The following is a 13,925-nucleotide window of genomic DNA, read 5'->3' on the forward strand; positions in this document are numbered from 1 at the left end:
GGTCTACGAAAGAGATAAAAGATGAATAACGTAACTCGATATTGTAAAAAAAAACACACAGTAACGATTAACGACGTACCCTGGCTTCTGTACTACTTCACGCAGCACTCTCACCGCTTCGTCGTTGGACATATTTTCGAAATTGATGTCGTTGACTTGGAGAATCATATCACCGGGTTCTATCCGCCCGTCCAGAGCAACCGCTCCCCTGTTCATCAGACAAATTTCATCATGTAAACGACAAAAGTTGCAGTACACGATATGTACCATTTGTTGGACTTAAAATCTTGTAGGCAAAACTGCGGGATCTACTCTGTGCCTACTATTATTTGATACAGAGATCGTTAATAATCCCTCGAGTGCCAGTGATGTGCGACTCGAATTTGTAAATAACAAAAAGAAACTTGCAGACGTGCAGAAATGCATAAAGAAATAAATCAATGAATACACTGAGGGGAGGATATACTGACCCTTTCATTATTGAACCAACGTATATTCCCCCATCTCCGCCTTTGTTACTTTGACCGACGATGCTAATACCGAGGAAATTAACGGTGTCCATGTTCAGCGAGACGGTTATAATATTTAAAGACATTGTACTGTCGGTGATACTACTAAAGGACGACGTCCGAGACATAGGTGGTAATCGATGCCGCCGTCTTCTTTGTGGCCGACGCCGGTCTGTGAGGAAAGAAAGCTTCACTGTGTGCGTGCGCGGACGAAGCGAGCGAGCTTAACGTTGCGTCCTCTCACGCAAGATCCCAGAGGGATCTGTAATCTCTCTTTAAGCTCTTTCCCTCTTACCTAAAGTGCCCCGGTCGATTGTGCTGCTCATATTAGTGTGCCGACCTGTCGTCGACGTAATACGGCTGCTCGCGTCGTCGTCGGATTCCAGAAACGTCGATGTCTCCAATTCGGAACTTAGAATGGAAGCGGTCTCGTACCCGTGGCCGGAGCGATGCTTCGAATGACCGTTTATGCGGAGTCCTGTAAGATACGATACGAAAATAACGCGAAAGAATATTGTTTCTTAATGTAACATTTTTATCTTATTACATTTTAATTTTGGAGAATTTATTTATTGGGTTGGCCAAAAAGTAATTGCGTTTTTTTTATATAACTAAAAGGCGAATTTTTCATGGGAAACAAAAACTTTATCAAACAATATATTGTCCATTTTGTTTGATTATCTTTTGCCATTTTTCAGGCAACTTCATCATTCCGCGCTCAAAAAAGTTCTTATCTTTTTCAGCAAAAAACAATTCCAACGATTTGATATCCTCATCAGCAGTCAAGGTTTTACCACTCAAGGCGTTTTGCAAAGAACGAAACGAATGGTAATCTGATGGTGCCAGGTCTGGCGAATATGGTGGATGTGGTAACACATCCCATCCAAGCTGCAACAATTTTTCACGAATGACCAAACTTGTACGTGGTCTAGCGTTATCATGGCGAAACGCAACACCTTTGCGATTCACCAATTCTCGACGTTTCTGTTTGATGGCATCGTTTAATTTATCCAGTTGACGACAGTATACGTCTGAATTAATGGTTTGATTGCCTGCAAGCAGCTCAAAATACACAATACCTTTAAAGTCCCGCCAGACTGACAGCGTAATCTTTCTTTGGTGAATATCTGCTTTTCAAGTGCTTTCAGCAGGTTCATCACGATCTTTTTCGTTTGACGTTGTTGTAGACGATCGATTTTTCGTCGCCTGTTATCATACGTTTCAAAAATGCATCATTTTCCTCACGTTTCGAAAGAGAATCGCAGATGTCAATACGCTTAGTGAGATGAATTTCTTTGAGCTCACGTGGTACCCAAGTACCGAGCCCACTAATGTATCCAAGTCGTTTTAAATGGTTTTCAACACTCGCTTTCGATATGTTAAGATTCTCAGCAATCTCTCGGGTCGTTAAACGCCGATTGGAATCGATCAGTGCCTTTATTTTGCCATCATCAATTTCGATTGGCCTTCCTGAGCGTGGTGCATCTTTCACATTAAAATCTCCAGATTGAAATTTAGTAACCCAATTTTGACACTGCCGCAGTTTTAAAGCATCTTCGCCATATATTGGGTTGGCCAAAAAGTAATTGCGTTTTTTTTATATAACTAAAAGGCGAATTTTTCATGGGAAACAAAAACTTTATCAAACAATATATTGTCCATTTTGTTTGATTATCTTTTGCCATTTTTCAGGCATCTTCATGATTCCGCGCTCAAAAAAGTTCTTATCTTTTTCAGCAAAAAACAATTCCAACAACGATTTCATATCCTCATCAGCAGTCAAGGTTTTACCACTCAAGGCGTTTTGCAAAGAACGAAACGAATGGTAATCTGATGGTGCCAGGTCTGGCGAATATGGTGGATGTGGTAACACATCCCATCCAAGCTGCAACAATTTTTCACGAGTGACCAAACTTGTACGTGGTCTAGCGTTATCATGGCGAAACGCAACACCTTTGCGATTCACCAATTCTCGACGTTTCTGTTTGATGGCATCGTTTAATTTATCCAGTTGACGACAGTATACGTCTGAATTAATGGTTTGATTGCCTGCAAGCAGCTCCAAATACACAATACCTTTAAAGTCCCGCCAGACTGACAGCGTAATCTTTCTTTGGTGAATATCTGCTTTTCAAGTGCTTTCAGCAGGTTCATCACGATCTTTTTCGTTTGACGTTGTTGTAGACGATCGATTCTTCGTCGCCTGTTATCATACGTTTCAAAAATGCATCATTTTCCTCACGTTTCGAAAGAGAATCGCAGATGTCAATACGCTTAGTGAGATGAATTTCTTTGAGCTCACGTGGTACCCAAGTACCGAGCCCACTAATGTATCCAAGTCGTTTTAAATGGTTTTCAACACTCGCTTTCGATATGTTAAGATTCTCAGCAATCTCTCGGGTCGTTAAACGCCGATTGGAATCGATCAGTGCCTTTATTTTGCCATCATCAATTTCGATTGGCCTTCCTGAGCGTGGTGCATCTTTCACATTAAAATCTCCAGATTGAAATTTAGTAACCCAATTTTGACACTGCCGCAGTTTTAAAGCATCTTCGCCATATATTGGGTTGGCCAAAAAGTAATTGCGTTTTTTTTATATAACTAAAAGGCGAATTTTTCATGGGAAACAAAAACTTTATCAAACAATATATTGTCCATTTTGTTTGATTATCTTTTGCCATTTTTCAGGCAACTTCATCATTCCGCGCTCAAAAAAGTTCTTATCTTTTTCAGCAAAAAACAATTCCAACGATTTGATATCCTCATCAGCAGTCAAGGTTTTACCACTCAAGGCGTTTTGCAAAGAACGAAACGAATGGTAATCTGATGGTGCCAGGTCTGGCGAATATGGTGGATGTGGTAACACATCCCATCCAAGCTGCAACAATTTTTCACGAGTGACCAAACTTGTACGTGGTCTAGCGTTATCATGGCGAAACGCAACACCTTTGCGATTCACCAATTCTCGACGTTTCTGTTTGATGGCATCGTTTAATTTATCCAGTTGACGACAGTATACGTCTGAATTAATGGTTTGATTGCCTGCAAGCAGCTCAAAATACACAATACTTTTAAAGTCCCGCCAGACTGACAGCGTAATCTTTCTTTGGTGAATATCTGCTTTTCAAGTGCTTTCAGCAGGTTCATCACGATCTTTTTCGTTTGACGTTGTTGTAGACGATCGATTTTTCGTCGCCTGTTATCATACGTTTCAAAAATGCATCATTTTCCTCACGTTTCGAAAGAGAATCGCAGATGTCAATACGCTTAGTGAGATGAATTTCTTTGAGCTCACGTGGTACCCAATACCGAGCCCACTAATGTATCCAAGTCGTTTTAAATGGTTTTCAACACTCGCTTTCGATATGTTAAGATTCTCAGCAATCTCTCGGGTCGTTAAACGCCGATTGGAATCGATCAGTGCCTTTATTTTGCCATCATCAATTTCGATTCGCCTTCCTGAGCGTGGTGCATCTTTCACATTAAAATCTCCAGATTGAAATTTAGTAACCCAATTTTGACACTGCCGCAGTTTTAAAGCATCTTCGCCATATATTGGGTTGGCCAAAAAGTAATTGCGTTTTTTTTTATATAACTAAAAGGCGAATTTTTCATGGGAAACAAAAACTTTATCAAACAATATATTGTCCATTTTGTTTGATTATCTTTTGCCATTTTTCAGGCAACTTCATCATTCCGCGCTCAAAAAAGTTCTTATCTTTTTCAGCAAAAAACAATTCCAACGATTTGATATCCTCATCAGCAGTCAAGGTTTTACCACTCAAGGCGTTTTGCAAAGAACGAAACGAATGGTAATCTGATGGTGCCAGGTCTGGCGAATATGGTGGATGTGGTAACACATCCCATCCAAGCTGCAACAATTTTTCACGAGTGACCAAACTTGTACGTGGTCTAGCGTTATCATGGCGAAACGCAACACCTTTGCGATTCACCAATTCTCGACGTTTCTGTTTGATGGCATCGTTTAATTTATCCAGTTGACGACAGTATACGTCTGAATTAATGGTTGATTCCTGCAAGCAGCTCAAAATACACAATACCTTTAAAGTCCCGCCAGACTGACAGCGTAATCTTTCTTTGGTGAATATCTGCTTTTCAAGTGCTTTCAGCAGGTTCATCACGATCTTTTTCGTTTGACGTCGTTGTAGACGATCGATTCTTCGTCGCCTGTTATCATACGTTTCAAAAATGCATCATTTTCCTCACGTTTCGAAAGAGAATCGCAGATGTCAATACGCTTAGTGAGATGAATTTCTTTGAGCTCACGTGGTACCCAAGTACCGAGCTTACTAATGTATCCAAGTCGTTTTAAATGGTTTTCAACACTCGCTTTCGATATGTTAAGATTCTCAGCAATCTCTCGGGTCGTTAAACGCCGATTGGAATCGATCAGTGCCTTTATTTTGCCATCATCAATTTCGATTGGCCTTCCTGAGCGTGGTGCATCTTTCACATTAAAATCTCCAGATTGAAATTTAGTAACCCAATTTTGACACTGCCGCAGTTTTAAAGCATCTTCGCCATATACATCACATAACTTTTTATGAGCTTGCACAGCGTTTTTCCCTTTTCAGAAGTAATAAAACAAAATATGAGGAAAATGTTCTTTTTGATTTTCCATTTTGAAATCGACGGCAAACAAACAATTGTTAACGAAATCGTGTGCTTTCTTTTTGTAAAACAAGCTTGAACTGTGAGTTGTTAACCTACATAATGAATTTGCGGTTTAGAATGAAGTTAGTTACATTTCAAGACATGTATGTCCATCTATTGGAAAAAAACGCAATTACTTTTTGGCCAACCCAATATAATTATAGAATTAATTATGTCTCTGATAATGTAATAAATTAATAATTGAAAAAGTATTTATTGCGCCTCCAAATTGTGTTACCGTACCGTTATATTTATTGTATTTCTCGTATTTTTCTGAATGATGCCTCGAGCTTTTATGTAAATGATGTCCTTGCCGGCTGCTGATGATACTTTCCGTCTCCGTTAATGTGTCGTCGTGTGAGAGTGGAGCTGTTCCCCTGTTACCGTGCCCTGGAGTGACGTGATCCACACGATCATGTTTTGCCTCGCTGTGTGCCATGGAGTCTGTACATTGAGACGCGCCATCCGACACGTTGCTGCCTTCCGCGGACACCAACTGTCGCAAACAGTATCGTTTGATTAAATCACACACCAATTTTCTGCTTTGCAAAGATATGAAGGAAAAAGATTCCGTTGCGAGAATACATGCATGCACAAAAGTGTTTTATAAATATATCCGACAACTTTTGTCAGAAGAGATAATTTTAAAATGCCGAAGCGATATTTTTATACAACATTTGCAAGTCTTACCCAAGAAATAACTCGACCATTGAAACATGGCAGGTGAGCGTCGTCGTCTATAATTTCTTCCTTCACCACACTGATGCAAAACAAAGGGAAAGGAGTTTTACTTAAATCATTAGCATTGAGGACAACAGTAATTTTAGTAATTTTAATTAAAGGACAACAATAACAACGTTTCTGTATACCGATCTACAATTTGCAATGCAGATTGTAAATATACGTAACTTCAAAAATGCTTTAACTAACTTTAATCGAAGTTGTTTGCGTTCACTGCGAGACCGATTAATTCGATTGACACGAAAATTAATAGAAGAGTTCTCGGGATCGCGGAGAAAGATTCTTCTCCGAAGCGGGTCATCGCTCATCGTCATTACCGATTACGCAAAATGCGAAGCGCACGGTCAACAACACGCCCACGGCATCACAACAAAAGAAGCTCGTGGCAGTCGCAGGACTGGCGTTCGAGAATGGTCACGGCCTCGCCGGCGGAGTCGTGCACGCACAACACGACGCACGTCGCACTCCGCGAGTCGGAAGTCAATCGGCTCGGAGCAATGACTCGCGTCCTCCGGGTCAAAACAACGCGCGAGGGCGATCCGACGGCATCTTTTACTCTACCTCGCGCGAAGGGCGACGGAGGGAGAGGGTGAGGCGCGGATCCGTCGTGCGCGTCGCCCTGACACTTACCCGAAGTCATCGTCCATTGACTTGAAGAAGTACTTGTAATTCGGCCGATTCAAGATGTTCTTGAAGTCGGCCAGGGTCACCCGCTCCGGCGATATGTTGAGCTTCACCAGGTACGGCGTCTCCTCGTCGTCCATGTGATAGATAATCTTCGTCTCCTCCATCGTCGTCGTCCGTCGGCGTGTCACACTGGGTTCATCCGCGACGCGAGAACGACGGTACGCTCGCCACGGGTCCTACCGACTCGGACGGTGCTCTCACGAACCAATATGGCGCCCCGTGCATCGGAGCTGGAGCGGCTCTCTGCGTGCACTCTACTCCGGAGATCGCGTGCCCCGCCGACGGGATCAAGCCTCGGCACCAGGGACGCGATCGCGGCCGCGACGTCGCACGCTCACGGGCAGGTCACTGGCATTATTCGTCGTACCCTGGTGATATCCGTGCTCGCAACAACGCGGATAAATCAAACGTCAACATCGCCGAGTCGCGTACGCTCACACGCGCACAGCGCTGCTCGACACTAGCGCCGCTCGCGGACCATCGCCCTGAAGTCGGAGGCGCATCGAAAGCGAGGGACTTTCAAAACCCGGAAATGATTGAAAGCTCGTGCATTTTCTGCGATATAAATATCTTTATTTATTTTTTTCATATCAACGTAATAAAAATACATATAAAATATTTTATATCGTGTTTATAGATCTTATTCATGCGATATATCGAATAGAAAAATCGACGGACCCCAAGAGAGAAAATAGAGAATATTTAAGCAATTTATCAGAGAAGTTAAGGGGATGCTGGAGTTGCTAGTGAACTATTTTTTCACTATAGCGATGGTAATTGCAGTTTCGAAAATTCTCTTTATTGCTTGTGCAGAATAAACAATCCTTTTCCACAAATGAAGTATAGATAGAAAGAAAGCCCGCTCTACAGGATTTTATATTCAAACTGGAAAAAAGTTAAAACTTGCATTTGTCTTCTCTAACTTTCTTCCATTTTGAATATAAAGTCCTGTAGAGCGGACTTTCTTTCTATCTATACTTCATTTGTGGAAAAGAATTTTTTATTCTGCACAAGCAATGAAGAGAATTTTCGAAACTGCAATTACCATCGCTATAGTGAAAAAATAGTTCACTAGCAACTTCAGTTTCCCCTGAAGTCGGAGGCGCATCGAAAGCGAGGGACTTTCAAAACCCGGAAATGATTGAAAGCTCGTGCATTTTCTGCGATATAAATATCTTTATTTATTTTTTTCATATCAACGTAATAAAAATACATATAAAATATTTTATATCGTGTTTATAGATCTTATTCATGCGATATATCGAATAGAAAAATCGACGGACCCCAAGAGAGAAAATAGAGAATATTTAAGCAATTTATCAGAGAAGTTAAGGGGATGCTGGAGTTGCTAGTGAACTATTTTTTCACTATAGCGATGGTAATTGCAGTTTCGAAAATTCTCTTTATTGCTTGTGCAGAATAAACAATCCTTTTCCACAAATGAAGTATTAGATAGAAAGAAAGCCCGCTCTACAGGATTTTATATTCAAAATAGAAAAGTTAAAACTTGCATTTGTCTTTTCTAACTTTTTTCCATTTTGAATATAAAGTCCTGTAGAGCGGACTTTCTTTCTATCTATACTTCATTTGTGGAAAAGGATTTTTTATTCTGCACAAGCAATAAGAGAATTTTCGAAACTGCAATTACCATCGCTATAGTGAAAAAATAGTTCACTAGCAACTTCAGTTTCCCCTGAAGTCGGAGGCGCATCGAAAGCGAGGGACTTTCAAAACCCGGAAATGATTGAAAGCTCGTGCATTTTCTGCGATATAAATATCTTTATTTATTTTTTTCATATCAACGTAATAAAAATACATATAAAATATTTTATATCGTGTTTATAGATCTTATTCATGCGATATATCGAATAGAAAAATCGACGGACCCCAAGAGAGAAAATAGAGAATATTTAAGCAATTTATCAGAGAAGTTAAGGGGATGCTGGAGTTGCTAGTGAACTATTTTTCACTATAGCGATGGTAATTGCAGTTTCGAAATTCTCTTTATTGCTTGTGCAGAATAAAAAATCCTTTTCCACAAATGAAGTATAGATAGAAAGAAAGCCCGCTCTACAGGACTTTATATTCAAAATAGAAAAGTTAAAACTTGCATTTGTCTTCTCTAACTTTCTTCCATTTTGAATATAAAGTCCTGTAGAGCGGACTTTCTTTCTATCTATACTTCATTTGTGGAAAAGAATTTTTTATTCTGCACAAGCAATGAAGAGAATTTTCGAAACTGCAATTACCATCGCTATAGTGAAAAAATAGTTCACTAGCAACTTCAGTTTCCCCTGAAGTCGGAGGCGCATCGAAAGCGAGGGACTTTCAAAACCCGGAAATGATTGAAAGCTCGTGTATTTTCTGCGATATAAATATCTTTATTTATTTTTTTCATATCAACGTAATAAAAATACATATAAAATATTTTATATCGCGTTTATAGATCTTATTCATGCGATATATCGAATAGAAAAATCGACGGACCCCAAGAGAGAAAATAGAGAATATTTAAGCAATTTATCAGAGAAGTTAAGGGGATGCTGGAGTTGCTAGTGAACTATTTTTTCACTATAGCGATGGTAATTGCAGTTTCGACAATTCTCTTTATTGCTTGTGCAGAATAAACAATCCTTTTCCACAAATGAAGTATAGATAGAAAGAAAGCCCGCTCTACAGGATTTATATTCAAATAGAAAAGTTAAAACTTGCATTTGTCTTTTCTAACTTTTTTCCATTTTGAATATAAAGTCCTGTAGAGCGGACTTTCTTTCTATCTATACTTCATTTGTGGAAAAGGAGTTTTTATTCTGCACAAGCAATAAAGAGAATTTTCGAAACTGCAATTACCATCGCTATAGTGAAAAAATAGTTCACTAGCAACTTCAGTTTCCCCTGAAGTCGGAGGCGCATCGAAAGCGAGGGACTTTCAAAACCCGGAATGATTGAAAGCTCGTGTATTTTCTGCGATATAAATATCTTTATTTATTTTTTTCATATCAACGTAATAAAAATACATATAAAATATTTTATATCGTGTTTATAGATCTTATTCATGCGATATATCGAATAGAAAAATCGACGGACCCCAAGAGAGAAAATAGAGAATATTTAAGCAATTTATCAGAGAAGTTAAGGGGATGCTGGAGTTGCTAGTGAACTATTTTTTCACTATAGCGATGGTAATTGCAGTTTCGAAAATTCTCTTTATTGCTTGTGCAGAATAAAAAATCCTTTTCCACAAATGAAGTATAGATAGAAAGAAAGCCCGCTCTACAGGACTTTATATTCAAAATAGAAAAGTTAAAACTTGCATTTGTCTTTTCTAACTTTTTTCCATTTTGAATATAAAGTCCTGTAGAGCGGACTTTCTTTCTATCTATACTTCATTTGTGGAAAAGGATTTTTTATTCCGCACAAGCAATAAAGAGAATTTTCGAAACTGCAATTACCATCGCTATAGTGAAAAAATAGTTCACTAGCAACTCCAGCATCCCCTTAAAGAAATTTATCAGTGAAGAAGGTAAACTTGGTAACATCAGGCTAGATCGATTAATTACTTATTATAAAATTATTCAACATTCACTCGTCACCCGGACTCTATCACATTTGGCATAAATGATCTAATGACAAGTTCTAACGATTACAATTAACTTATAACTCTGCTCGTACGTGATGAATCTTATCGGTTGGTCTATCCTGTACAGAAATACTCGTATTAGAAACTTGGAAAAATTAAATTAACATATTACGTATTATTCCGAGTTGCCCAGCGTGTGGTTCTCTCAATCTCGTTCACGTGTACGAACTAGGGCTCTGGTTTTATTTTGTTTATCGAATATACGTGTAAACGTTAAACGTTAAACGTTAAACGTTTACACTTATTTCCAGAAAAACGTTTACTTGTGGGTAAACGTTTATTATACGATTATTACAGGGATGGGCGATGTTGTCTCGATGCATCGGTCTTCGATAGATAATAGATTATTTTCGGCGATGTTTTTTATTTCGCTTAATCAATTATTCAATGTTATTGTTCTTATTCGTTTAAGAAATAATCAATCATGTGTAATCGGTTATCTGGACAAACGATTAATCAATAATCGATTGTTTTTCCCGACATCGCCCATCCCTAGTTTATTATACGAATTAAAGATCGAAGCTTCGAAGATGTGAAGTAGCTTCGAAGGTCAATAACTTGAAATTATGCGGTAATCGACTACATGCAACCAATTTCAGCTTGTGTTATCCTCGTGGTATAACGTCGTCGTCGTCCTCGTAGTCTTCGTCGTCGACGTGGTGCAACATCGTCACCGTCGTCGTCGTTGACGTTGTGCACTGTCGTCACCGTCGTCGTCGTCGACTTGGTGTAACGTCAATGACGAGCCAATGAAATTAAAAATAAGAGGTGGAGAAAAATGTTTACTTGTGGAAAAATGTTTATACGTAAGGCGTGATTATAAACAGATAAACGTTTAATATACGTGTAAACGCTTTCCGTTTATAATACCTTAAAACACGTATATTCGGGAAAACGTTTCTAATGAACGGATATGCTAATTATACGTGTAAACGTGTTTCCGTTTAAACGTATAATAGCGAGCCCTAGTACGAACACATCTTTCTGAGGAAGAGCCTCTCTTTACTTCAAACTTGTATCTTATCAGCAGGCGGTAAAAGAAGGAAGATACGAGAGTCATGATCACTCGCTGCATGTGATTCCCTTGTAATAATGAAAGACGTAAGAACCACGATTATTCATCTCCGCGCGTGCGTTGTACAGCTCCACAGATCTCCGCTTAGTCTTTTCCGTTGAAAACTTGTTTGTCGCTCAATCAGCGGTAAGCGATTAGCGTACGATGCCTTCGAATGCGGCTTATCGTACGTACTTTCATATTGTTTCTTGCACATCGTCCGCGGCGGTATTAATAATACGATCCTCGTTTCTGGACGAAGTGTGCCGGCCCAGGCGGCACCGGCATTTCCTCACCAACTGCGGTATAACGATGTTGTTGTAGCACGCCATGCCGATCAGCAGAATCGCGAAGCCGATGAGCTGCAACGGAAGGGATCCAGTTTTGCGATGGTATTTTTTTTCCATGTAGCTACATGAAAAGTTCGCTCGATTGTACGTAACCGCTGCACAGTACCTGCATGTAATGGAAAGACTGCCACCGGAGGGCTAGGGAGAAGGCCCATATCACGATCGTACGAACGCTGTCCAAGATCATCCTCGTCGTCGCGCTCATTTCTTTCGTGACGCTGATACCGGCGAAATTGAAGAAGGCGATGCTGAACGCTATACCTGTAAACGGCAAACGATAACGTGTAAATACTAGAAATGAACAGCTGATGGTAATGTATTAGGGGTGTGATTTAGTTTTGAGGGTTTTTTTGCTCAAAAACGCATGTATTTAAATATGATAATGAATGAATACCTTAATCAAATTATTTTCCTTCGTTTTCTATACCTTTTTCCCATCTTTCTGGCAAGAGATGACGATAAAATGACTCTTCTTTTCAGTTGATCCATTCGTCGACGAATTTTCGCACTTCTTCCAAATTATCAAAGTGTGTATCCTCTAAAGCGTGTTGCATCCACCGGAACAAATAATAATCGCATGGAGAATACGCGGGGTGCGGTAAGACTTGCCATTCGAGCTCTAATAGTGTTTGTTTCACTGATAACGCAGCGTGAGGTCGAGCGTTGTCACGAAGAAGAATCACTTTCCGTCGTTTACTCGCAATTGGTGGTCGTTTTTCGTCCAATGCTTGCTTCAACTTGTACAATTGGTGTCGATAACCATCAGCCGTGGCAGTCTCGTGCGGATTTAGTACACTATCCCACCAAATACAGAGCATTACTTTTGAACCGTGAATATTGCGTCTCGGAGTGGATGTTGATGATCCACCCATGATTTTCTGCGTTTCGGATTATCAAAATAGATCCACTTTTCGTCCCCAGTAACAATCCGAGACAAAAGACTCTTCTGTTTTGCCTGGCGATCAACGAAATGCAAATGTTCAAATGGCACTTTCCGATAATTGATGTCGAACCCATTTCCCTTCTTTCTGAATTTTTCCCATTTCATGTAAATGTTTGGCAACTGTTGTACGATCAACATTTAATGCTCTGGCAAGAGATGGATTCCACCACGATAAAATGACTCTTCTTTAATCGAACAGCTGATGGTAATGTATTAGGGTAGTGATTTAGTTTTGAGGGTTTTTTGCTCAAAAACGCATGTATTTAAATATGATAATGAATGAATACCTTAATCAAATTATTTTCCTTCGTTTTCTATACCTTTTTCCCATCTTTCTGGCAAAATGACGATAAAATGAACTCTTCTTTTCAGTTGATCCATTCGTCGACGAATTTTCGCACTTCTTCCAAATTATCAAAGTGTGTATCCTCTAAAGCGTGTTGCATCCACCGGAACAAATAATAATCGCATGGAGAATACGCGGGGTGCGGTAAGACTTGCCATTCGAGCTCTAATAGTGTTTGTTTCACTGATAACGCAACGTAGGTCGAGCGTTGTCACGAAGAAGAAATCACTTTCCGTCGTTTACTCGCAATTGGTGGTCGTTTTTCGTCCAATGCTTGCTTCAACTTGTACAATTGTGTCGATAACATCAGCCGTGGCAGTTCGTCCGGATTTAGTACACTATCCACCAAATACAGAGCATTACTTTTGAACCGTGAATATTGCGTCTCGGAGTGGATGTTGATGATCCACCCATGATTTTCTGCGTTTCGGATTATCAAAAATAGATCCACTTTTCGTCCCCAGTAACAATCCGGAGACAAAAGACTCTTCTGTTTTTGCCTGGCGATCAACGAAATGCAAATGTTCAAATGGCACTTTCCGATAATTGATGTCGAACCCATTTCCCTTCTTTCTGAATTTCCCATTTCATGTAAATGTTTGGCAACTGTGTACGATCAACATTTAATGCTCTGGCAAGAGATGGATTCCACCACGATAAATGACTCTTCTTTTCAGTTGATCCATTCGTCGACGAATTTTCGCACTTCTTCCAAATTATCAAAGTGTGTATCCTCTAAAGCGTGTTGCATCCACCGGAACAATAATAATCGCATGGAGATACGCGGATGCGGTAAGACTTCCATTCGAGCTCTAATAGTGTTTGTTTCACTGACAACGCAGCGTGAGGTCGAGCGTTGTCACGAAGAAGAATTTACTTTCCGTCGTTACTCGCAATTGTGGTCGTTTTCGTCCAATGCTTGCTTCAACTTGTACAATTGGTGTCGATAACAATCAGCCGTGGCAGTCTCGTGCGGATTA

The 13,925-nt window shown here is 39.9% G+C and overlaps 2 protein-coding genes across 2 annotated transcripts in view; both read right to left on the reverse strand.

Annotated features, from left to right (window-relative positions):
- LOC105285406 (segment polarity protein dishevelled homolog DVL-3) overlaps positions 1–6,716 on the reverse strand; it is an 8,015-nt gene extending 1,299 nt beyond the window's left edge. Inside the window, 7 exon segments of the mRNA XM_026974736.1 lie at positions 1–3; positions 80–208; positions 471–681; positions 805–987; positions 5,428–5,680; positions 5,875–5,944; positions 6,556–6,716. The exon segment at positions 1–3 is cut by the window's left edge and continues 212 nt beyond it. Of these exon segments, the coding sequence (XP_026830537.1) occupies positions 1–3; positions 80–208; positions 471–681; positions 805–987; positions 5,428–5,680; positions 5,875–5,944; positions 6,556–6,716 (1,010 nt within the window).
- Positions 6,717–10,611: 3,895 nt separating this feature from the next.
- LOC113563186 (solute carrier family 35 member F6-like) lies at positions 10,612–11,980 on the reverse strand. The gene is made up of 2 exons (XM_026974493.1): positions 11,763–11,980; positions 10,612–11,668 (listed from the first exon to the last, which is right to left on the reverse strand). The coding sequence occupies exons 1-2, from the start codon at positions 11,859–11,861 to the stop codon at positions 11,504–11,506; spliced, it is 264 nt and encodes an 87-aa protein (XP_026830294.1). The 5' UTR covers positions 11,862–11,980; the 3' UTR covers positions 10,612–11,503.
- Positions 11,981–13,925: the final 1,945 nt, after the last annotated feature.

This window comes from Ooceraea biroi, chromosome 13, assembly GCF_003672135.1.
Source record: "Ooceraea biroi isolate clonal line C1 chromosome 13, Obir_v5.4, whole genome shotgun sequence".
In the NCBI taxonomy this organism is placed as follows: domain Eukaryota; kingdom Metazoa; phylum Arthropoda; class Insecta; order Hymenoptera; family Formicidae; genus Ooceraea; species Ooceraea biroi.

Coding starts and splice junctions, on each gene's coding strand:
- LOC113563186 (XM_026974493.1), bottom strand. CDS start 11,861: ATGAGCGCGACGACGAGGATGATCTTGGACAGCGTTCGTACGATCGTG. Junction 11,669..11,762: donor AGTCTTTCCATTACATGCAG/GTACTGTGCAGC, acceptor CTTCCGTTGCAG/CTCATCGGCTTCGCGATTCT.